The sequence below is a fragment of the Taudactylus pleione genome, unplaced genomic scaffold (genome assembly GCF_031769625.1).
Source record: "Taudactylus pleione unplaced genomic scaffold, aTauple2 ptg000016l, whole genome shotgun sequence".
Taxonomy (NCBI): Eukaryota; Metazoa; Chordata; class Amphibia; order Anura; family Myobatrachidae; genus Taudactylus; species Taudactylus pleione.
Genome location: NW_028284418.1, coordinates 46,600,321 through 46,626,728, shown reverse-complemented (window position 1 = coordinate 46,626,728; position 26,408 = coordinate 46,600,321). Strand labels below are relative to the sequence as shown.

General features: G+C 41.0%; 1 protein-coding gene across 1 annotated transcript; it reads left to right on the top strand.

Moving 5' to 3' along the window:
* Positions 1–1,452: 1,452 nt before the first annotated feature.
* Positions 1,453–25,927, top strand: HELLS (helicase, lymphoid specific). The gene is made up of 22 exons (XM_088476025.1): positions 1,453–1,622; positions 4,291–4,388; positions 5,009–5,131; positions 5,623–5,682; positions 7,877–7,913; positions 8,070–8,131; positions 8,259–8,300; positions 8,386–8,607; positions 8,849–9,031; positions 14,676–14,819; positions 14,915–15,111; positions 16,221–16,317; positions 16,468–16,629; positions 16,703–16,848; positions 16,938–17,076; positions 17,972–18,055; positions 18,821–18,940; positions 19,182–19,298; positions 20,957–21,116; positions 23,716–23,812; positions 24,822–24,898; positions 25,551–25,927. Exons 1-22 carry the CDS (start codon positions 1,589–1,591, stop codon positions 25,637–25,639), a joined length of 2,490 nt encoding a protein of 829 aa, XP_088332151.1. The 5' UTR covers positions 1,453–1,588; the 3' UTR covers positions 25,640–25,927.
* Positions 25,928–26,408: the final 481 nt, after the last annotated feature.

Below are 26,408 nucleotides of genomic sequence, written 5' to 3'. Positions count from 1 at the left end.
TTTTGCATTTCTTTTCACCAGCTATTGATTGGAGAATCATTTTTGGAGAATTGTTTCCACTTAGGCGAAATTGTCCTGGAATTGAATTTGTCTAATTTTTTTTTTAGGCAAATTTTTCACAAAAAAACAGGCGAATAGATGACAAGTTACGGTCACATATGAGGCCCCCATAGTAATTAGCAACCAGTAATGTTCAATTTATGGGGGTGCAGCCCTATTCCAACCAAGACTATATTAAACAAAAAAGGCTAGGGGTTAGAGATGGGCGCAGATGCATAAAATAAATACTCCAAAACTTGACTTTTATTAGTTATTGTACTAAAAAATCCATTCACCTCCATGAATCCGACTGCAGGGACTCACGCACGGGGTAATCCCCGCTAATAGTTCCGGTGCAGCAATTGAATACCCCCCATGTGCAAAAAGTCCAGCTGCTTCTGTACACAGTATAAACATCAATGGTTATACCATCATAAGGGTATAATACAATGGCTAGCAGCCATCACATTTTGATTTTGGAAGCCAGAATTACAATATTCATCCCTACAGATCGGATCTCACCACCCTGCCCCTCATAACGAATGTGATTCTGTACTACCTGCCTCAGCACATTCTGCATGTACACACAATCACATTGGAGAATTCATGTATTTTGCACATTAAACACAGGGCAGTAGCTAGGGTAGTGCGGCGGATGCCATGGCACGGGGCACCACAGGTCAGGGGGTGCTGTTTGGGCCTGTCACATTTCTGTTTATTATCATTCTTGTTTGCAGCTTCCTCTTATTTTATCCCCAGCATCTCCTGGCCTCTCCTATCTCTTCCCTGGCCCTTCCCCATGAAGCTATGGCCCTTTTTTTGGGTGCATTATGTCCCTTTGAAAAATGAGAGGGGCGCCAATGCTCTTTCTAGCACAGGGCACCAAAAAGTCTAGTTAAGGCTCTGATTAAACACAATATTGGTCGCTGTGTGTTAGTACTGTGTATCGGAGCACTATACAACAGGCTGTAGAGGAGATCAGTAAAGAAGCGCACGGGGTCTACATATACATGAATATATATATATATATATATATGTATATATATATATATATATTTTTTTTTTCTTTTTATTTATGGAGGCTCCGTAAACCATGCGACGGATTGCTGGCATCAAGCTGACTGGAACGTACCACCGTTGTACGCCGGAGCCCGGTAGCCCCCCACCTCTCCAGCGAGACCCGGCAGGAGACAGCCGGTCCTACGTGTCCCCTCCCCTCACAGCGCGGACGTATACACACACTACTGCCGCATAACAAATAGGCGATGCTACAGGTTACAGAGAGCGCCGCGCGCCGATTTTTTTTTTTTTTTTTTTTTTTATGTGATCTCGCGATGTTTTCTCCCAGTCCCAGCTCTCGCGGGATTTGCTGCCTGTGACAGACAGGACGCGGGGAAATATCAAAGTGCCGGGGGCTAAGGGGCGTGGCCTGCAGCGCGCGAGTTTGAGACTCGCGTGCAGATTTGGCGCCAGTTTATTCCTTGCTTTGCTGCACTCTGGACCGGGAGTGAGTGGTGCTACCCTCCGCCTGCCGCTATACAGCCCAGCCATGCCTGTGGAGCAGCCGCTGTCCTCCGGCCCGGGTAAGTGACACTCAGTTATTCTCTGCCAGCTTTGCCCTATCTGTATACTTACTGCTCTTCCTGTCATGCAGTGTGTATATGTAGCTGTGAGGATCTCTATGTGGGTACAGGGATAGGAGTAGCCAGCCTGGGTGTTGTGTTTATGCTTATAGAGATGTGTAGTGGGCTCAGCGTGTCCAGCTCTTGTACTAGGCAGGACTCATCAGGGTCCATCTGTATTTGCCATGTAGGTTACTGACATTGCATTATGTCACATGGTGGTGTGTTAGTGTGATGGCACCACAGCAGTGCAAAATAAATTACCACTGCACTTCACAATGTTGACCTGAGAGGTGTGCTAATGGCTTCCCTTCACGAAAGCCCTTGCTGTGTGTAATGCCCTGGTGATGTGCAGTTAGTAAGCATGCATCTGTGCCTCTGTCTACCCATATTATGGGGGCTCAGTCCCAGATGCTGTCATACTCATTTCCTGAGTCTCCTATACTGTACACCCAATGTGCAGCACTACTTCCTTCACCCCTTCTGACTAGACTTACTATACAGCCTTGCAGCACATGCACCCTCTAGTGTGACTTGTGTGAAGTGAGCCACCAGGTCCTCCTGTGCAACTCTGCTAGTGTTGTTTTTTTTTTTTTTTCGAAAATTCGTCTTAAATTGCAGTGTGATGCGACTAGGACCCATCAGATTGTGCTGATTAATTTGATATGACACTTGCAGACATGTATGTGCACATGTAAAAAGCTGTGGCTGTTATGTAGTAGCACTCTGTGTACAGATTCAGAGACTCGGTTGCACACAGCTATATACTCGCACATCAATTTAATCAGCACAGTCTGCTGATGTGTCCTATATATCCCATGGTTTGAATGGTCATTCTATTTAAAACACTTTATTTACAGATGGTAACTTATTTAGCTTTACTGGGAATAAAATGTTTGCCTTCCCTAAAGTAAACTTGTTTTGATATGCTGTAGTGTGATGATCTTTGCATGTGGCTGTCTGACTTATGTAACTGTTATTAAACCTGTTATGAAAAGCATCTTCCTGTGCTTTTAACCCATTGGTAGATGAGGATTAAATCAATAATCAGAGCAGAGTGCACACACAAAGGGAGATACTGTTTGCCAGGAATAGAATTAGGGCAGAGGACTTTTATATTGAATGTTTTATTTAAGGATTACTTTTTCAGCCCAAGAAATGAGATAAAAAAATCCACTTTCTATGTGGAGGACATGCTATTTAATTAACATATTAATTCTGTTATTACTATAAGGGGGTGAGTCAGTAGTGTTGGGTGTCTATATGAATAGGCACACGACGGAGCAATTCAATTGTTTCTCAGTTTGGCAGCCCATTGGTATTTAATTTGCCTAAAAGCACCAGCTTTAGCCACGCAAGATGGCTAAACCTGTCTAAAGAAGTGGTTAGGGCGCCCAAGCAAGGGACTTTGCAGACATTCTTCCCACACCTCAGGAGGCTGTGAGAAGAAATGTCACGCCACCACGAGTTTAGGCATCTGAACAGAGCAACAATTGAATTGATGAATACACAAGTGGTCTCTGCACTGCACTTCACCCCCTAGGGAATGACTATTATTAAAATGTCTTAATCGTACAGTCTTTCCCTGATCTACTAGTGGATGGGCACCTTTAGAAAAGAAGTTGGCCAGCGTCCAAGCAGACTATAGCTTGTTAGCTTAGGACCACAATTCAGCAGGGATATAAGAGGGCTGGACTGCCTATCGCAGCAAGGATCTTTGCTCATTCCACTCGTTTGGAACTTCGTGCACAACATGGTGTGGAGCTTCCATGAAAACACTTATGTTCTTGGTTCATACATTCATCAAACTTTTATAGATTTCATGACTTTGCTTCCAGGGTGGCTTTCTTTGGACATTAAATATTTAGTTTAGCCAAGACTAAATATATCTTCCCTTAGGAGCACCTTTTGTACATCCCCATGTTCAAGAGTGTCCCCCAGGTGGAGGAAGGAGAAAATAAGAATTTTGGTTATTACCGTTACATATTTCTCAAAGTTCATCTGGGGGACATGAAGATTCTTCCCTTATTGGGCTGTGTGTGAGAGAAGGATGCAAACTGTCCTTATTTATTCAGCCTATCCTTAGGGCTTAAGTCCAAAGTGAGAAAAAGGTTCAAGAGGTTGTTACTCCAAAAAAATTAAAAAGAAAAAGTTCACCTATTAAGTTCTAGCTCCTTAACCTTCACTACACCCCGTGGTCAAGTGTGTCCCCAAGATGGACTTAGAGAGTACCAAAAATCTTTTTTTTTTTTTTGCTATCATTTTATCACATTGAGATTTAAATGACAATAAAAACTGGAATAATGGGGGTCTTTTTAAAACCTTTGACTGGTATTACACTGCATATATTTTGAACTAATGCAATAAGTGCCAGAAATAATTTCCTGACCCCTAGTAATTTTGACCTAAATTTTGACCCTAGTAATTTCCCCAAAGTAATTTTGACATTGGATGTCCCCTGAAGGTGGCACATTCAAATGAGCGAGACCACCATAATTTATTTTGTTAATCCAGAAGTGTGGACTACACAATATGGCCATTAATAAACAGCCTATAGGTAAAAAGCATTTACACTGGGTTTTTTTCCGCTGTCTTTTGTGGTGTTTAAAGAACATTTATGTGTTTACAGTGTCATCAGAAGCAGAGATGATCACTCCAGCTATGATCAAGGAGGAAGAGAAACTTGAGAAAGCTGCTGAGGCAGAGGAACGAAAAATGATGGAAAAGGTGCTGCTTGCATTTGGGTCTCTAAATCTACTTGTTTGGTGTACTTAAGCGTATATTAAGGAATCCTGAAGCTCAAGCTAAAATATTTTAATAAAATCATACTACCTAGCTCTCTGCGCCTGTTTTTCCTCCTCAACTTGACACACTTCGCAAAAACTTGTGTAGCAACATGGCCTAGCAGGTCATAACACAATTGAAATTGTTCCTCTCTGCATTAAAACATCTTTCCCTAAAGCTGGGTACACACCTACACACCTGACAGATATATCTGCAGATGATTATTGTTCATACCCGCTGAATGACCATCATCTGGCCGTGGGTCCCGCTGGCTGGAGGGCGTGATGCACCCCCCTTCATGGCCTCTGCTGCAAGTGTACGGCACACAGCACGATGAACAGATATATAATTTATATGCCATTGGCTGTGCACACTGGCTGGTACACACTGGCTGACGGGCACCCGATATATTGGCCAATTAATCGATCAATATATCTTCCAGCATACGAGTGTTATCCTTCCAGTCCAAATTACAACAAGATAGATAGATATATAGATCTAATTTATTTTTTTTATACCCTTCACAAGCTAGTGTCATGATTTCTGATATTACTTCCACACAGGCTCGGATGTCATGGGATAGAGATTCCAATGAAATGCGCTATAAAAGACTTCAGCACTTACTTGACAAAAGCAACATTTATTCCAAGTTTCTCTTAACTAAAATGGAACAACAACGACTTGAGGTATTATACTTAGACTTGTCGGTAACACTAAAGGGAGATATATATGAGAAATGTGCTGTGATCCTATCATTGGTTTTCAGATGTCTGGTGCAGGCTCAGTCAGAGAGGCTATTATTTTTGGTAGTATAAATCTTGTGATTTTTCTTTTTTTGCACTTATGACCTTTCTGTTAAGTGCAAATTGAAACTATTATTGGCAGCAGTAATTAGTTAGATAATTGGAAATGCCTTTTTTCCCCTATTGCAGCCACAGGTTTTTTTTTTTTAAAGTTCTGTAAAGTTACGGAGGTGGGTTTAGCATGGCTTTTGTGTGCATTTCTTTACTGAATGAGAGGAAGCTGCTTATGCATATTGCTAATAGTATGTAATTTCTACACTTCCGTTTACCTTGAGGTAGCAATGGAGTACATAAAATATTGTTTCATTGTTCCCAAGTCTTCATACTTATATTTTTTTTCTTGGGCTTAAATGCATAATTGTTTTATGATTTAGGAAATTAAAAGAAAAGAAAGACTTGAAAAGAAGAATCAGAAATTAGATGATACAGTGAAGGTATGGTGAAACTATTATGAATATGTTCACTCAAGTTTCTGTACAGCATAAAATTGGTAAACAAGTGGTTTGTCTCATTTTGAAGGTATCAGTGTTGCGGTTCTACATGGACTGTATAAAACTAGGGCTACTGTGTCTACCAGGGCTGTAACTAGGGTGGTGCGACATGTGCCTTGGCACAGGGCAGGGGGTGCTGTTTGGGCCTGTCAATTTTCTGTTTATAGCCATTCTCACTTGTAGCTTTTTTTTTTTTCCCCCCCAGAAACTCCTGGCCTCTCCTATCTTCTCCCTGGGCGAATCCCCCGCCGGGATGTAGTCTGGAACCCGACTAAATACCTACCGCCGGCTTCCAGACTGCTTTATCCCAACTAGGGCCGAATGACAGGCGTCTAAATGTCGACGCCTGTAATTTGCCCGTTGTCGGGAGACCGGTGCCCGGCATCTCGGTCAAGCGGATGCCGGGCGCTGCAGCGGTCAGACGCGGGGGGAGGGTTAGGTTTAGGGCTCCCGGGGGGGGGACTTAGGGTTAGGCACCCTCTCGGGAGGTTAGGGTTAGGCTAGGGGGATGGAGGATTAGGGTTAGGCACCCCCCCCCCGGGGGACTTAGGTTTAGAAAGCGGGGAAGGGAGGCTCTGTATTATCGCTAAGTGGATGCGTGCCTTAAGTGTCTGCTCTGGGTATTAGTGTTTTCACAGGGTGCAGTTTATTTTTGCACTCCTTTTTGTTCTCTTCGCTCTCATTTTGGATTTGTCTTGTTCTTATGTTCCTGCTTGTTTTGATTTTCTCACCATTTGGTGCCTTTTCTCCCAGTCATTGGCGAGTCATATCTCTCTAACCTTTTAGAATTCTGTCTATTCATGAGTTGAGTGTAATCTTTTGCTGCCTTCCTCTTACTCTCCTCAAGGTTGACTTCTCAAATTCATCTTTCTCTAGATTAGGGCCTGATTTAGAGATGGAAGCAAACCCTGATGCGACTGCGATTTCCTTACACTGCGGACTTGCTCTTCCTTCGTCTTGTGCACGGAGACGCCCACCTGACAACCACTGCTCATGCACAAGTGTCATAACATTGGACATTTCTTTAGTCTGAGTAAGCCTATGCTGTCTGACAGAGCAGCTCTCCCAAGACAGTGGTGCAGCTGCGAATGAATTCTCAGAAACTCACTAGAGTTCGCCCAGAATGCTCTCTCCTGACACGCCTGCGTTCTTCTCCCCCCACCCCTCCCTTTACCTTCCTCAAATGCAGACTATCTTGTCACTTTGAGAGAGCGAAACCTCTGCAACTGCCGTAGCTAATCCATCGCCACGTGGCTTTGACGCATGTGCAGTGTCAAAAAAAATCACTCCACTGCATTCAACATCGAAATTGCGTCCCATCTTTGAATCAGGCCCTGAATCCAGTAGATTTATCCCATAGCTGAAGCACCTATTCCATTGGGATTACGGCCTGGGCTATACATAGAGACATTGGCAGACAAAAAAGGATAGCGCTAATAGACAATAACCATTTAATAAGCACACATGACATAAAAACATAGCAATGAGTTTAATACTGTCAACCTGCCAGAATGATATATAGAATGTAACTTAAAGCGACATGATTGTAGTGGCTGAGAGTCTCTCAAAGGAACCAGTCCAGAGTAATCAAGGGTCCCAGATTAAATGTAAATCTCCCCTCTTGGCTGTGAGGTCCAATACAAATAGCCGTTAGCAAAAGTATCCTCCAAATCCTGTGTCTTAGGCTGTGCGGTATAACAGACTGACCGCTATGGTCAGGTCTTCTAGTAGGCTGATATGGCTGCGTGAGTAGGAGCCTTCGGTCAGCCGTAGGGTGTTCCCGCTGGAGATGTGAGCGCTCAGCAGGTAGCTGATATAGTTCATGGGAGCACTCGGCTAATGGTGTTACATCATAAGAGGTCTGGGAACCAAGTTGGACTGGCTCTTAGAGGCTATGATGTTAAATCAGGCGGTCGCAGATGCAGCTACACACATTGGCAGACTGTCTGCAAAACATCTGGTTCTCCCTGCATAACTTTATTAAAATTTTACTAGGTAAATCTATAAACTAGCCTATATATTGTCCTTTTACATTTCTTGTCTGACCTAGTCATACTTTATGTTCACTTTTACATAGTGTTCAATGTTAAAGTATTGTGGCTGCCCTACAAATTTTTAATGTTTCTTTCTTTTATAGGTAGAAAAACAAACTTCAACTAAAACTGCCAAAAAAGGTGAATTGTTTTAAAGTTCTAATCTTGTCTGTGAATGGCTTTGTTGGGGCACCCATGCTATAAAGTGCCTTTCTTATAGGCAATTTACTGTAACTGATTATTAGTTATAGACTGCTTTTCCTTTTGGTTGGGATTATATTTTCTTTTTCCCTCCAGCACAAACAAAGAAAAGGCAACGGGATGAAAGCTACAGTATTTCAGATGTTATGTCCAAAGAAGTAAGCCCTATTCTTAGTGTTTTGCCTGTTTAATTACAATAATTGGCACAGGTCAGTAGTTGAACCCATATTGTGATCTATGCGTGTAGTCAAAGTAACCCGTTTGTTTGTTGTTTTTTTTTTTAAGGACATTTTATCTGCATCCAAGAAAAGCAAACAGAATTCCCAGGTATGTATATTCAGAGCAGATCTAATAAATCACTGGGTCCATTGTTACCATACTTATTTTCTTCCCCTTCTTTCAACACTTATAGGATGACCACTCTAGCAAACTAACTACTGACGAGATTGAGAGTAACAGTGATTCTAACACTGTTATTAAAGATCGTTTATCTCAAGCTTTAAGGCACAGCGCTAAACATCTTCTCGATCCACTGAGGAAAGTGGATGGTCAACCAGTTCCTTATCAGCAGCCAAAATACTTTACCGGTGGTATAATGCGGTGGTACCAGGTGGAAGGCATGGAGTGGCTCAGAGTAGGTTTTTTGCAGTTAATCCAAATTAGTCTAGCCTTGCTGTGCATATTAGAGAATAGTTATCCCAACTCTTATGCATTTCTTCAGCGGATTTTAACCGTCTAAATGTATGTCAGCACTGACCTTGGTTACTCATGATTACATGTAAATAGTTTTGTAGGTGGTACAAGCCAGGTGATGTGTAATTGTTTACAATAATGCTATATTGCACAAAAGTTCATTTTCTGCCTTTCTTGTCCAGATGCTGTGGGAGAATGGTATAAATGGCATATTGGCTGATGAAATGGGTCTAGGAAAGACTGTGCAATGTATTGCTACCATATCCATGATGGTTGAAAGAGGCGTACCTGGGCCATTTTTCGTCTGTGGCCCCTTATCTACCCTCCCTAACTGGATGTCTGAATTTAAACGGTTTTCTCCAGAGGTAATTTTATATATTTATTTTGAACTGTGATATGTTATTGGTTTAAATTTTCAGGGTAGCCAGAAACCGCCCATTGGGTCTTTGGAATATAAAGGGTTGGGGGGGGATTCTAAAGGACCCAACTGTCGAGCATCAAAATTCAAAGCACATTAAGCTATGCGGTGACATTAGACAGAAAAACTGTTGAGGCTCAAAAGATTAGAAGTAGCATGTTAGTGTCAAACGGCTGTACTTCTGCATGATTGAATACCATGGTTCTCGCGCATGAAGTATAAAAAATGCTAATTTATTGGTACTAAGGCTTTCTCTGGAATAAAGCTAAATACAGTGGTCTTGGGCATTTGTCCCTGAAATATTGGTTGAAAACTGGTAATATAATCTGATTATGGGGTTAATGGATGAATGCACAGGTAAATGATCTGTGTTCAGCCATCATTTAGCATAAGATCTAGTCTGTTTTATGTAACATGCTGGTGAGCATAGAATGTTCTTAGCCAGGGGCTTACAACCCCTTTTTGTCAGAAAAAATATAACTGTGCTGGTAACCTCAAAACAGCTAGAAACTCATAAGTTACAATATATAAACTCTAGTTTATTGCTATCAATCAAATGATGCTAATACTACATTGGATAAACACTATCAGTAATGTTGCTAAAAAGAATCAAATGGATTAGCAGCATAAAACCAACTTGTAAAAAAATTAGGCATATCAACTAATAGCCAGAGCAATAAATTAAACACCGATATTAATGGTGCGTACACACTGGGCGATAAAGTGGACGACTGAACGATAACTATATCGTTATCGTGCAGTCGTCCACTTTAGCGTCCATTTTTAACCCCAAAACGATGAACGATAACCACGACGCGCGTTCCCGCTGGTCTTCCGTCCCGTCATCGTTCAACGGGCTGACATGCAGGCCAACCTGACTATCTCGTCAGGTTGGGGAATGGGGGAGAGAGCCCGGCGCTGAACGATATCGTTAATATCGTTCAGCGGCTGTGCTCAATGTCATGAACGACATTGAGCACAGCCTTCCGGGGACACACTACACAATATCGCTCAGGGAGCATATTGTGTAGTGTGTACGCACCATAAGTCTCATTAAGATGTTAGGAATTCTCAGTTTATTTGCACATTCAGAACAGGAATAAGGAGAAAATGTTACTCCCTATATATTTTAGGGGGGACCATATCTGTTTGTCAGTAGTTTGGAAAACATGTTGGGTTACCTGCTCCTTAGTGTTCCAAAGCTTAGATAGCTGACAGTGGGGAAACAGCTGAGCACTTAATCATGCGATATAGTAATGTTGCACTAGGTCCGGACTTCAGTGCAGTAAATCCACTGCTGTCACAAGTTCTAGCCGCTCTGGTTCCCGGTCTTTGTGCGGTGTGCTGAGGTTGCAGTACTCACTGTCTTTAGAATGCAGTGAATCAGCGGCTGTCACAAATTTTGTCGCTCTGGCTTCCGGTCCCTATGCAGTGTGCTCAGGCTGCAGGACCTGCCAGCTTCAAAGTAATCAAACTGGTATTCCGATCTTTAAGATCTTGGAAGATTCCCAATACCATGTCCGATTCAGTCTGGACAAATTAGCAATTTCAGGGTCTAGCTTTTTTGTGCTGGTGATTACTTTGTGTGTAAGATAATCATAGTGATTATGGCTGCTCTTGTGTCAAGGAGTGGGGGTGACTATTAATTATGTGGATAGTCCATTTTTCAAGGCAAGGTCCTTGACTTCACTCCAATGTTTTAGGCCTCCTGTACATGGGCCGATTTAAACTACTAAAAATCCAAATTAATACCTGCCCAGCTAATTTTGCGAAGCCTGCTGTTCAACACCTGGCTACAGACTATGTCCTTGCCAGGAGACAGGTTTCTCTCATTAGCTATTTGCACTCAGATGGACGTCTGTTTTGTTTTGCAAGAAAGTCTTAAACATGGGCTCGACATTCTTCAATGTGGAGCAATTTGCGTTTATCCATTTGTGAGTACTTCAGATCAAACTCCTTGAAATATAACTCTTTACAGCATTACATAACTAGCTAATTTGTCAGACTATTTCTAAGGACATGTCGGTTGCTGCTCTGATGGCTCAGAATTGACCATTAACAGTGGTCATCCCTTGACCATTTTGACCTGAATAATCTTAACTGTTGGCAGTCTTCAGGTCCTTCAGCCATGGAATGAGTCAAAAGCTCTCCATAAACATAACACTGAGCTGTTTTAAATGCTCTAATCAGAGGACCGCTGCTATTACTAGGAAAGGGCATACGTCAGTTCACAAACTTTTTTTTTTTTTTTTATCACGGCGCCCCTAAATTTAAGTTTATTGAGATTCAGAAAAAATGTAGTAAAGTGTAGTAAATTGTGCTTACCTGTCATTCTTAGGTTCAGTTATGTGGTTGTGGACAGTTTTGTGCTTCTGTTTGTCCACATTTACATTACATTGACCATAAATAATTTGATTTGGTGATGGACCACCAACCTGAGGCACCCCTGAAAGTGTCCCACACAGTTTGGGAACCACTGGCATACATAAGAGACCAGCATGATGATGAACTTAGTGGAACAAAATGTTCTGGAGATCTCTAGTGTTCATGCCATGGGTGGAAATTTTTGAAGCAGGTTTTCTCAGCAGGAATGCCCTATACCCTGAAGATTGTTTTCTTAATTTAAACCCATTTTTTCCAAAAAGGTTATTTTCTTGGAACACCTCCAAACAGATGTCTTACGATGGCATCTTTGTTCAATCACAAGGTGTCATGCTTCTGTTCAAGGACAAAGCAAAAGGGGTTTTCATTTGTTAATAGTTTGCTCTAGTAGCAATTCTTCCAGTTTCTAATGAAGATAAAATTATATGTTAAAGTGCTTTATAGTGGCACTAAACTGGACAAGAAAGTTGTGCTCCATGGTCATTCTTCTAAGACTGCATGTATTAACTCGGGCACAGTTTCATCTTGCTCTAGCAGCCGGGGCTGTTGGAGCTATGATTCTTACAGTACAGGGCTTCTCTGGCAGTGTGTTCAAGCTTAAATGTGCATTTCCTGGAGTGAACAAGATTTCCTGCTTCCATTAGCCAGTTTTCTTTTACAGGACTGCTTGGAAGATGGTTTCAGACTTGGTTTTTAAAGTACCGATCCCAGCTTTTATATTTTTGTGGGTCTCCATAGAAGCTGGCACATTTAGTCTGCAAGCTCCATATATTGCTCATAGTTCCTTGGGATTTTAACTTAGCAGCTGTACAGCAACCTCCTTTTGAACACTTCTCTTTTGAGCGTGAATTTCCTATATTAAAAACCTTTCAAACAATTAGGAAGGTTTGCAGATCTAATTTTTTATGAAAAGTAGGTTTTGTCTTATGGGCAAATCAGTTATCAGCCTATGCTAGTAACCAGATTTCACTTAAACCCCGATGATCTAGCTCAGTCGACCTTCAGAAGAGAGGTTCAATCTCTTGTTGGATGTCTCCATGGTGCTAAAGACCTATGTTTGTCAAGCCAAACATTTCCTTATTTGCTTTCTGTGATGACCACAAGAGGCGTTGGCCTGGTGTGTAAGACTATTGATTACTTCAGAAAGTAAGCAGTATTACTTTGGTACAGAACAGGGCATATGTTACCACTTTGGTTCATGCTTCCTCGGCTGCGTAAAGCTTTGGCACAGCTCCCTTGACTACTGTCCATAAGTTTTGTATAGAAGGTATTGCGCACTGCAACATCTTGGCGTACCCAGTGCAGTAACCACCCTCAATCCTCCAACCTCTCCCAAAAGAAGTTGAAAGAGAATACTTATTATTCTCTTTTCAAATGTTTCTCTAAAGATTGTAAACCCAGTGTCTCCCAATGAATTCACTCTAGTTATCCTTAAGTTACATACAGTACCAGTCAAAAGTTTGGACACGCCTTCTCATTCAGTGGTTTTTGTTTATTTAAATTATTTTCAACATACATCAAAACTAGGAAAGAACACATATGGAATTATGTTTTAAACAAATCAAAATGTTTTATGTTTTAGATTCCTCAAAGTAGCCCCCTTTTGCTTGGATGACAACTTTGAGAGAATGACAAGAGTGTGCTATCAGCTTCATTCCATTCCTGGAATGGTTTTCCAACAGTCTTGAAGGAGTTCCCAGAGGTGCTGAGCACTTGTTGGCTACTTTTCCTTCACTCTGCGGTCCAACTCATCCCAAACCAGCTCAAATGGGTTTAGGTCGGGTGATTGTGGAGGCCAGTTCATCTGACACAGCACTCACTTTCCTGCTTGGTCAAGTAGCCCGGTGTGTTTGGGGTCATTGTCTTGTTGAAAGCGCAAACCAGATGGGATGGGATGGCATGGCGCTGCAAAATGCTGTGGTAGCCATGATGGTTAAGTGTGCCTTGAATTTTGAATAAATCACCAACAGTGGCACCAGCAAAGCACCTCCATGCTTCAGTGGGAACCACATGCAGAAACCATATGCTCACTTTCTCTGCGTCTCGCAAAAACACGACGGTTGGAACCAAAAATCTAAAATTTGGACTCATTAGACCAAAGTACAGATTTCACTGGTTTTAATGTCCATTCCTTGTGTTTCTTGGCCCAAACAATTCTCCTCTTGTTGTTCATCCTCAGTGGCTTCTTCGCAGCAATACGACCATGAAGGCCTGATTCACAGTGTCCTCTGAACAGTTGATGTTGAGATTTGTCTGCTACTTGATCTCTGAAGACTTTGTGGTCTCTAATCTGAGGTGCTGTTTAGTAGTTTCTGAGGCTGGTAACTCTAATGAACTTATCCTCTGCAGCAGAGGTAACTCTTGGTCGTCTTTTCCTGGGGCGGTCCTCATGAGAGCCAGTTTCATCATAGCATTTGATGGTTTTTGCAACTGCACTTGAGGATACATTCAAAGATCTTGAAATTTTCCGTATTGACTGACCATGTCTTAAAGTAATGATGGACTGTCGTTTCTCTTTACTAAGTTGAGTGGTTGGTGCCATAATATGGATTACAACAATAGTCAAATAGTGGTGTCCACTGTGTACGAACCCTACCTCTGCACTACACAACTGATGGTCTCAAACACATTAAGGCGGCAAGTAAATCCACAGATTAACTCTTGACAAGGCACACCTGTTAATTCAAAACCATTCCAGGAGACTACCTCATGAAGCTGATTGAGAGAATGCCAAGATGTGCAAAGCTGTCATCCAAACAAAAGGTGGCTACTTTGAGGAATCTAAAATATAAAACATTGATTTGTTTAACACTTTTTATTGTTTACAACATAATTCTATATGTGATGTTTCATAGTTTATTTAAATTTTCAACATAGTAGATTAATAAACAAAAACCATTGAATGTGAAGGTGTCAACTTTTGACTGGTACTGTAATTGTTCTATCTTGTAAGTCTTTATTGGGATAACAGACTTCTTGGCAGCCTGAGTTGTACAAAATCCTTGGTAAGCCACTATACCCCAAGGTCCCATTGTCTTTCAGTGGATTCAAAGAAGGATTTAATGTAGTACAAATAGTATGTGTGAATACGTACATGAGAGTGAAACTAGAAATGTCATGTTGATGTCCTTTATATTCATGTTCCAGTCTCCATACTACTTTTCTAATGAGGTGATTATATTACAGTGTGAAGTGTTAATGTTTTGTAGATTCCTGTACTTCTCTACCATGGAAATCAACAGGAGCGCCGTCATTTGGCCCAAAAAATACATAAACGTGATGGACATTTGCAGGTTTACCCTGTTGTCATTACTTCTTTTGAAATTGCAATGAGAGATCGTCCTGTTTTACAGGTACTTTAATGTTCATACATGCTTTGTGACTGTAACAATGGTGTTTCAGGTGCTCTTAATTACATATTCATTTTATAAAATATTTTTCTTCCCAGCATAGATCCTGGAAGTACATGATTTTAGATGAAGGGCATAGGATAAAAAATATGAACTGTCGTCTAGTGAGAGAACTGAAACTGTTCAAGTCGGACAACAAGTTGCTTCTTACCGGGACGCCCCTACAGAACAACCTGGCAGAACTGTGGTCTCTACTGCATTTCCTACTACCTGATGTATTTGATGATCTTAAAAGGTAAGTGTTAGATTTGGGTAACTTTTTTTTTTTTTTTTTTGTCTGTACGGTTAAATTCAAGAGAATAACTGCTTAGAAAACACTTCATGTAAATTACCGTAGGTTAAAGTGATTCCATTGCACAATTCAAAATAGTATTTGTCATCCATATTAGGGGGCACAGCTGTACCTTGAAGTATAGAGTAAGTGGGGCACAACTACAGGACTTGTTGGTCACTAACTCCTCCCCCTCTATGCACCTCCCCTGGGAAGACTTCAGTTTTTAATTGTGTATGGAATTAGGGCAGTGTTTTGTTTTTTTTTCTGTGTAGATTTGTTTTTTTCACTTCGTTAGGGTCTAATGGTGTTCAACTGAACGCCTGCAATGAGTGTGGGCACCAACTCTGGCTGACGTTCTGCCTCTCCTAGCTCTTCATCAGTGGGCTCTCGACAGTTTAGGTCACCCAGGCCCATGAAGTGAACTGGGACTTGGAGACCTGTGGTGTGTTAACAGCACCTGGCCATGCGGGCCTGCACTAAATGACCTAAGTCCAAGGCCCTTCTTCCCATCAGGACTAGACCTGTCTATATTTAACAGCATGGCTATTGAGGCCATGATTTTGCAATCAAAAGGGTTGCTAGAGCAGGTCATTCAGACTGCATTATGTAGTCTTGTAAACTAACCTTTATATCTCCACTGCGTACAGAAGGCGTATGTTGTATTGCGTGTAAATTAGGGAGTTCCTGTTCCTGGGGTGTGAGTCAGAGAACAAGTCTGTAGAGCAGTTGTGCTGTGTTCCAGCACTAGTGCCTTTTTTAATCCAAGGTACAGCAGTGCCCCCCCCCAAAAAAAAAAGAATTCAGAGATTTTATAGGAAGTACAAAAACAGTTTTCCTACCCTAAATTCCCCTTAAAAAAAAAAAAATCGGCAATCTTAAATTCATTGAGTGTCATAAACTCCAGGGTACACCGTTACACCACATCAGCTGCTACAATGGGTCATTGACAGCCAGCCATTGAAAACAGCTCATGCAGCTTAGCCATTCAATTTAATGCTGTTGTCTTTCTCCAGCGTATCTGTTTCCTTGTCCTTCGATGCCATAAACATTTGTTTCTCTTCCCACCTTAGCTTTGAGTCTTGGTTTGACATAGCTGGCATATCACAGAATGCTGAAGACATTGTGGCCAAGGAACGTGAACAAAACATTCTACATATGTTGCACCAGGTGAAGACAGACCTCATTAATGTAATGAGTTTTTCTAGTGATAAAACATGTTTAAGATGGTCACCTCACATATGGACCACCAGATTATAGTAGGAAATGTTTAACGTTTTGAAATGTATTTACTTTTTTTTTTTTTTTCATTCCGTTTAGATTTTAACACCCTTTCTGTTGCGAAGACTGAAAAGTGATGTGACACTGGAGGTACCTCCAAAGCGGGAAGTTGTCGTTTATGCACCTTTGACAAAGAAACAAGAGACTTTTTACACAGCTATAGTAAACCGGACAATTCAGAACATTCTGGGGCAGGATAAGGTATGAGATTAACATTTTGTTACTTCAAGCAGCACCTGTGCTTCCTTACAGTACTTAAATAGCCTGTTTTTAGCCCACAGATCTAATAGTTTGCACTAGTGGAAGAGGAAAGAGAAAAAGTCGCAAAGTGGTTAATTACAATGAGCAGGCAGAGGACACTCCGGGTGAGCTTGAGAAGTTACTTAATCTGCTTAAGCAGCAAGAAGTGGAACAGGAAAGGTATTTGCTCTAAAACATAGATGGTTAGCATTACTGGGAGCTGTTCTAGTAACTGTTGAGGACACTGACTTATTACGTTCCTCTCCCAGACCTGAAGTAGAGAGTGACCTTCCGGTGGATGCAGAAATAAATCTAAAAATGAGCAACGTTATGATGGTGCTGAGAAAATGCTGCAATCATCCATATTTGATTGAATATCCTCTGGATCCATTTACTCAGGAGTTTAAGGTAAGATCTGAAAAGTTGACGGCCTTGAAAAGGTTTAATCTAAATGTGCAACTGACAAATTATACTGCCCCTTATTAGGAAAGGCAGGCTGACGTTATTTCTACAACATCTAAATTTAAATGGAGCAAACATTTTTACTCTACTGTAATACAGATGTTAAAGAGCCACTAAAACAATAGATTTTTAAAATTTAAAGGCAACTTGGATATGAGTCATCTGAATAAAGTAGTGTTGCCTTGTATGTTAATGTAAAACATTGTGCACATTCAGTGTGTTTTCATGAACGGGTTTAGTGTACTGTATGCAATAATTCAATTTGTCAGTGTCATTGGGTATTTCCTTTTCACTTTTTCTATTCCCAATTCCAGTCCTTCGCCCACTCCTGTCTATTTCATAGCTGGAGTATGCAAGGGTTATACTCTTGCTCTCCTTCCATGCTACCAAAATACTTGACTTGCGCCATCCTCTGATGGCTTGCATCATTCCTGCTGCTAACCACCTCAATCCTGCCTTGGTTGCAGCTTACTCTCTGATCCCCCCCCCACCCCCTACTCAACACGCACCCACCACTCCAACCTCTTCCCTTTTTAGAATGTGGGCTCTCATGAGCAGGACATACTTCCTTATTTCACTCCTCTTCTTCCTCCTCCTGTCCTTCAGCTCCCTTGTCTCCTTTTTTACAGCCTTCTGTACATCTTCATCTTGTTGCCCTCTTGTTCTAATTTTCATTATCTTTTTGTATTTCCAAAGATTTTTATGCTGCATTATTTAGTTATGGCTGCTGGTTACCCTTGTTTTTCTATGCATACCCTGTTTGTATTACTGCTCTGTAGTCCACTGTGGAACTTTTGTTGCACCCTATAAATGCTGCTGTTCTATCTATTTTACACTATAGATAGATCAAGAACTGATAACTGCTTCTGGAAAATTTTTACTCCTGGATCGAATGTTGCCAGAACTTAGAAAGAGAGGACATAAGGTATCTCCAGACTACACTTTTTTACCTCTGATTACGACAACTTTGTCTACCTTTGCAACTTTTAGATCATTTTTGCCAGACAGAAGAAATGGTAAGGTAGAACAGTGGTTAGCATTGCTGCCTTACAACTTTCTGTTCTCAATTACCGTCCCCTTACCTGTATATGGAGTTTGTTCTCACCGATTTGTGTGGGTTTCCTCCCTAATTAAAAAAAAACACTTTGGATTTTCACTAAATTAGCCCTTAGTGTGTTGTGCACTTGCCTCCTAGATGAGTCTCCTAGATAATTGACAATGTAAAATAAAGTATCATTGTCAATTATCTAGTGCATTCCCCAGATACTTTATTTTACATTGTCAATTATCAGGTTAATAAGTCTAAAAAATAAACACGTTGTTAAATAGCATAAAGATAAAAAAAATAACTTGTCCTATCGTTTCTGACACACTGCCTGAGGAAACAGAGGTCCTCCTTCAATGTGGGTGAAAAATGTTTGTTTGGGTTTTTTAGCCTTATTGCGAATTAAAAGAGTCTGATCAGTGCTGCATGAAATTGTGGCACTATATAAATAAACTAATACCAATTAATTTGCAAGTATCTTTCCAGACATTAACAGGGAGAGTCCTCAATAGCCAGCTTGTTTGAACTCTCTCAAACCATGACTTTTACTAGTTACTATTAAATAAGACTTCGTGCATGATGATTTTCTTAGCCCTATGTTCTAAATGTTCTACATAGAGCTTAGTTACTTTTTTATTTTTGCAGGTGTTGATGTTTTCACAGATGACCTTGATGTTGGATATATTAATGGATTACTGCTATTTCAGAGGTTTTAACTTCTCCAGGTTGGATGGATCTATGAGTTATGCAGAAAGAGAAGAAAATGTAAACCTCATTCCTTGCTACTTTCACATAATCTGTGCAGAAGAATAATGGGCAGATTTTTTTTCTTTGAAGTTTATAGATTTAAATAAAGCAAAAACAATGGCATATTATAGATTGTCGGCTGTTACATTACTTTATCATTACATATATAAACTTAGTAGGTGTGACCATAACAAAACTTTATTGTGGCAAAAACAATGAATGGAATTGGTTTATAGTCAACCTTTTTTTGCTTTTACAGATGCGGAGTTTTAATACAGACCCCGATGTGTTCCTCTTCCTGGTTAGCACACGTGCAGGAGGACTGGGAATCAATTTGACTGCAGCAGATACTGTAATAATTTATGACAGTGACTGGGTAAATCAGCCATTCCATTTATTTTTGAACTCCACTAAGAATTGGCAATAATCTTTGTGCCACAGAAGTCTGGGGCATGTAATCTTTCCCACGGTTTTGATTTAAAGTCGAATATACAGTCAAAAGGAGATGCTATGACTTTAACCAGTTAACTAATTTCCATAATTTTTGAACTTTATAAATAACCATTTTAAATCTGATTCAGTATAGGTTTATTAACAAGTATGCATAATTTTATTAAAGTTATACTAAATAAGGGTTAGGTATTAACATAATTTATTTTAATTTTTTTAATCAATTTTGGGAGCATTTTTGGAAAACTGCTTATACCAGTGACTCCCAACCTCAGTCCTCAAGGCACACCAACAGTCCTGGTTTTAGTGATCTCTATGCTTGAGCACAAATGGTTAAATCAAAATACTATTTAAGGTACTAATTAAGACACGTGCTCAAGTATGGCTACCCTTAAACCTGGACTGTTGGTGTGCTTTGAGGACTGTAGTTGGGAACCCCCTGGCTATTACCATTAAAAAAAAATACAGAGAGATAAACATACAAAATATTTTATTTTTAACAGGCAAAATTTTGTTCCATTTTCTGCAGGAAGAGCAGCCAACAGAAGGGGGCAATCCTAAGGATAACCCATGACTACTGGCTGGGAGGGGGAGAGGGCAGTTACTGTAGACAGGGGAGAAAAGGGAAGCTGCATCTTCCCTGATCCTGCTGAGCTCTGGATGCAGGAAGACTCCGTTCCTGCAGCCACGGGGTGGGTGACCCATTTAGCCTCCTTTCTGAAGCCCAGCTGGAGGGGTCTGAGGAGAGGTTGCAGCAGCAACAGAGGAGCTGGACTGATCCTCTGACATTCTCGCATCTGATGCGACTGTCAGTGAAAGCCCAGCCTGGTGTGGTCTCATCACAAAACAAGTGGTTAATGGCATAAAATGTAATTTGGGAATTTGTCATTTGTAAATTAAATGTAGACTAGCCAGAAACCTGTGTAGGTGGGCTCATGGCAACTTTGTTCAATTATTATTTGAAGGCCGACAGAGCATATATTTGAAGCCAAAAAAGGGGTACAAGGCGTAAAGTCTGTTCTACAGGGCTGTATGTATATGTATGTGTGTATATATTATATATATATATATATATATATATATATATAATATATATATATATATATAAAAATGTTTTCCCTTTTAACTTAATCAGTTTATGCAAATTCTGTACAGAATACCACCTCTGCTGTGTTGAATTTGCAATTTATTTTGATCTCTTTATGCTGCTCTTGGATCCATTTAAGCATATTAATCCTCTTACCTTTTTATTGTACAGCATACTTTACCATATTGCAAAGCTAATGTGTGGAATAAAGTGCTATGCTTAACATTTTTAAATAGTTTACATAAAAAGAACATATTTGTAAATAGTTTATAGGATAAATTGGGAAAAATTGCAGCGTTCCCAATCAGGATCACAGCGGCTTTATTTCGGTCTTTTGGGTAAATACGTCATTTTATTAAAATCTGGTTTAGAATATGGCTTTTGTGTTGAGGTTGTAGACCTTTTTGTGAAAATTTTTTTTTTTTCCCTTAACTAGGATTTATGGATGGGTTTCTGTGGATGTTTTTATTCTTATAATTTTGTTTGTTCTTCCCCAGAACCCACAGAATGACCTACAGGCCCAGGACAGATGTCACCGAATTGGTCAGACAAAACCAGTTGTGGTGTATCGTTTGGTGACTGCAAATACTATTGATCAAGCAATTGTGGAAAGAGCTGCAGCTAAAAGGAAACTTGAAAAGTTGGTGATTCACAAAAGTATGTATTCAACCAACTGCCGAATCATCTTACAAAATAGTTGATTAGCTTTACCCAACAAAGCAATGGCACTAAAACAATTGGACACAACCCGTAAGTGCATGCTGCCATGACTAGTGACCCCCTCCTCAGTCTCCTTAATGCTGTGTCCGGTCCTAACACAATTGTCCACCTGAGATTGAAGGAGGAGAATCTTGCTACAGCCAGAGTTCAGTTTCAGTGTAGCTGCGGCTTTGCACACATTTCTCAACACTGACTGTTAGGTGATCCTAATGAGCTCACCCACCAGCCTGGGCTCACTGCAGTCTGCTTCCACCCTCCCATCCTTTCCAGGCAACAGTGATGGGTGATCCTCAGGAATGAGCAATGGGCTGATCATCTTGAAGAGTATTTAGGATCGGGAAAGCAAAGATCTGATTTGATCACATTAATGGAGCATATTGGTGAATCTGTTTAATAAGGTGAAGCAGCTAATTACACTGCTCTAGTGTCTTCTAGAATATTGGTATCCATATTGCAGCTCGTTGGACCCTGTGGATGTGCTACGGGCAGGATGAGACTACTCTCGAAGTCCTTAGAATACCTTCCCATTGAGGTCCTCTCTGGACTAGAGTATTTGAAAAGGTTTATAGCTTCAGCTGTGGTAACTAAAAGTTCCTTTTCTCTTTTTGGTCTGCCAAAGAGGCCTAACCTCTGCACCTTGTGGAAGCAAGTCGAGAGTTAAACAGATCTGGCTATGCAAACCTTAGCCTCCCAAGTCTGCAGAGAAGCCGCTGCTTGATGGGATTATCTTCCACTCAAAGGACCCTGCACTGAGAGCCCATCTGCTGACATTCAGGGGCAGGTGGTTCCTAGCCATATCAGATGTGTGGGTAAGAGGAATTCTCACCAGAATATACGTTGTTGACCTTGGCCCCTCCTCCCCGATCTTCACTAACTGTGAAGATTAAAAAAAGAAATCCGTTATGAACAGCATGGAAAAGGAGGAACTTTTGGTATAGAGATGCCTACCTCTGTTTTCCCATCTGGCAGTGTCACCAAAGCCAGCTCAGGTTTGCAAAATACACTCTAATTCAAAGCCCTTCCTTTTACACTTTCCGTGGCACCTTAAGTATTTATTTTTACTTCTTAGGAGTGCTGTCATAACATCCATCTATTTGTAATCTGTTTATCTAGATCAGGGGTTCCCAACCATGGTCCTCAAGGCACACTAACACAGGGCCTGCTCTAGGGGTGTTTGACCAGTGCGGTCGCACAGGGGCGCCACCTGTAGAGGGTGCACCCCCTCCCCAGCATCCCGATTTCAGCAGGACAGTACTGTCGCGCTGTTCCACCCGCGGTCAGAAGTGCCCGCGGGTGGTCAAATCGGGAGGCTGGGGACCCCCACCGCTGCAGCTGTGCAGCAGTGCTGAACCCTGGAGTGTGAATGGATGATGCGCGCGGCAACCATTCACTGACTGGAGAGGGCTGGGGGAAGCCCAGCCAGTGACAGTGCTGGGCTTTACCTCCAGCCTGACGTTTGAGGCGTGCCATGCGGGCACGCTTCCAAATGTCACGTAGGGGGTGTGGCCTATGGTAATTAGGCCACTCTCCCAAATTTGGTCGTTCTGTAATGAACTTGACATAATCCCTGTTTAAAGTGGTGTCTGCATGCATGAGAATTCTGGCCAAGATAGTATCCACTTTCAAAGTGGTGCAGTTTGTCCAGCTCTACTCTGCTGTTCCAGATAGAAATTCTGGCCAAGTTGCACAAGTCTCGCATCAGTTGTATGACTCCTGTGGTGGTTTTGTTCCACTCTGCATGGGCAGGCCACTCACTATCTGTGATAGTCTCTCAACAGTACCCCATTTGAGTTTGTCGTCCTTGTGAATTTTATCCTTTCACTGGTTTCCAGGAAACTCCAAAGAACCAGCCGCACTCGACCCTTTCCATTTAGAGGAGGTGGACTAGATCACAACATACTATTGCCAGCACTACCTTCAGACTGTTCTGACCCACTCTTGTGTGCCCTCGCACACTGATTGTGTCAGTAGCCAGCTTATAGTATATAATACTGTTGTGAGAGCCTCCTACATTACAGCCAGTTCAAAGGTCTTTCCAAAATAATCCCTGCTTTCCAGATTTCCAGTCTATGGGCAATCTGTGTACTTGGGTTAATACAGTTCAAAACTAATCATTAACACTATGAAACCTTGGCTATGATCTCAAGTACATTCTTCAATCTTGTTCTAGCAGTCTTGACGAGAGGAGACTTCTGCAGCATGGAGATCCTGTTTCCTAACTGTCTGCACATTCCACACAGCTAGCGGTCATTGCCTCCTCACGTACAGCCCACCTGAAAATGAATGTTTTTGTATGTTATCAAAAAGTTGTGTCCTGGAAAAGCAGCATTGCTATATATAGATGCACTAATGAAGAGGTTTCCAGTGTGGCTAATGTATTCCGTAAAAGGGAAATGTCACTAGGATAAATTCTCTGTACACTATCCAACATGATTTGGCCAATGCATGAATGACCTCAACAGTAATATATTGCATTAAATCTGCTTTTGCTAATGGCCAGTGTATTAAGTTCAACTTGAATTCTTGTTCTTTACAGATAAATTTAAAGGTGGCCAAACAGGGATACATCAGTCTAAGAGCTGCTTAGATCCAAAGGAATTGCTGGAGTTACTTCAATCCCGGGATCATGAGAGGTAGGCAAAGAAATTAGTGAGTGGCCCTGAAAAATACTATTCATGGTATTGTATCAAGGTAGAGATTGTGATGTGCTGCCCCTGGTTGAAGCTGCTTTACACCGTACATCTTAATCAAATACACACTATTCACCAGGATATAGATATATGGATGGAAACACCTGATTATTATAGACAATGTTGTTTTTCTACCTGTGTCAAGACACAGAAAAATTGTGTATAGAACTACTGGTACCTCAACAGGAATGGTCTAAAAAATCAATAAAGATCTATTCATCTGAACCTTAATTATCACAAAGAAGGCACAAGGAATTAGACTCTTCATGGTCTTTTCTAAACTCAAATATGCTTTCCCCATTGCATAACTTTGTTTATTATGCAACACAGGCCTTGCATAGCTCTCACTTTAGTGCTCATCAAAAATATATTCTCCAGATGTACGGTTTCTGCTCGCTTCATATTTGAATTCTTATCTGAAGTTCTTCTGTTTTCACTTCATGCTGTAGGGCAGTTTCCCAATCTCCACCTCCTTGTAACAGGATAAATACAATTTTAATGATGGCAATTTGTCTGATAAGAGGATAGGTCTTGTTACAGGAGGCAGTTTGTTAAATGTGATTCCCAAACTCTGTCCTCAAGGCAACATAACAGTCCAGGTTTTAAGGATATTCATGCTTGAGTCCATATGGTTAAATCAAATTGACTGAGGTACTAAAGTCCCCTGTGTTCAAGCATGAATATCCTTGAAACCTGGATTGTAATGTAGAGTTTGGATTACCTTTTATTTGTGTGGCCATCCTGTTCCCATTTTATATATATTTTTTATTTATTTTTATTTTGCATGTGTTTTAGTAGTGTAAGGCCCACACACTAGTATAGTTTTATATATTTCCCCTCTTTGGGGAAATCTTGGTATATTCTAGTAAAGGAGGTTGTCCTTTAGGCCTGACAGATTACTCAATGCACAAACTCTGGTAATTCTACTGGGTATACATTGTTTTTCTTTCAGAGAAGTGAAAGGATCAAATGGAAAAGTTATTAGTGATGAAGAGCTTGAGCTGCTGCTGGACAGAAGTGACCTTATTGGTAGGTAGATCTTTAGTGAGCCATAATGAGTAGAAGAAAAATATTCTTAAGTCTGTTTTTGTGTAAAGCCGGGTACACACTAGACAATGCCGTCCAATTCGGTGGATCGGCAGACTTAGCGGGTACACACTTGCCAATGTGTACCCGCTATGTCACTATGTGCGCTCCCACGCATCGGCAACATTACCAGTCAACGTCTTTGCCCGTCTGGCCTGCATGCAGGTCTGTTGGGCAATATAGTCAGCGGGGGTCATTCTGCCGAGTACAGCTTGGCCCCCGCAGTCGTACCGTCGCGGTGTGTATACACTTGCCGAGGCCAGGTCCCGCTGTGAACGACATCGTCCTGGGAATAGTTTAGTGTGTACCCAACATAAGTGTTTGCTCGCTACTAATTTTGTCTCCTTGTTGTGGTTCGTGGCATTATAAATGTAGGACAGACATACAGTAGACACTTTTTTACAGTTTTTGTCACAGCCCCCAAGGCATGAAATGAAAGTCTAAATCTGCTATGAGCTTTGACACTTCAGGACATGCCTTTTTTTCTTTGCATGTCCTAAAGTATCCGATTACTAAAGACCTATTTTTCAGTTGTGGCAAATAATGCTGGATACTTTATTCCCAGCGGCTAATTTTTCTTTTGCTTGTTTTCTAGCACAAATGAAGAAAAATCTGGCTTGTTCAGCAAACAAAGAACAAAAAGTGTTTACCGTTATAGATGAAACAGAAGATGCTACAGTCTGACACTTGGTCTCTTCTGTCTTTCAGAACAATTTCTTTGACTGTAGGCTGAATTAAGAGACCCAAATAACTCACACTTGAGGTTAATTTAGAGCTTATAGGTTTCCCAGTGTGCAACATTGCTTTATATAATGGCTGTTAATTTAGGATTTATTCTTATTGCACTTTTCCTTCAAGATTCCAATCATGAACAATGTTCCTGTGGAAGCATTGTGTTTTCTCCCCCCTCCCCTTTTATATCTGTCTGTTCCTGTTAACATTGATAATAAAAGATTGTTTTATTAAACCAAATTGCTTGCCTATAGCACAGTATTAAATTTACATATGACTCAATCCATAGACATGTTCTTGTTGAGGCATTCTGAAGTACATGGGTTAGTGGCTTGTATAAACATGCAGAAATGATTCATGGCTGTCACTGTGACTGACTCTCCATAAATCAATTGTCTGTATGTGTTAATCTGGCCATCTGTTATGGTCCTGCTGCTCGCCCTGAGAAAGGAACAAAGATATCGGACCAACCTTTGGGTGTTGGAATGGAGAAGATGCTGGTCGGCACTTGAGCCATGCTGCCTGCTTCCTTGTGATGTCATTAGGGTTTTTGTGCAAACTGAATCTGACTACATAATAATAGGCCAATAATTTCCATCATACAGCTATTAACTCCATGTGTTTTTAAAGATCCTATCAAATGTCAGTAAATGTGGTGCCTCATGGGTGCCTAATATGATACATATTGTATTTTCTAGGCCAGTGGTTCTCAAACTCTTTA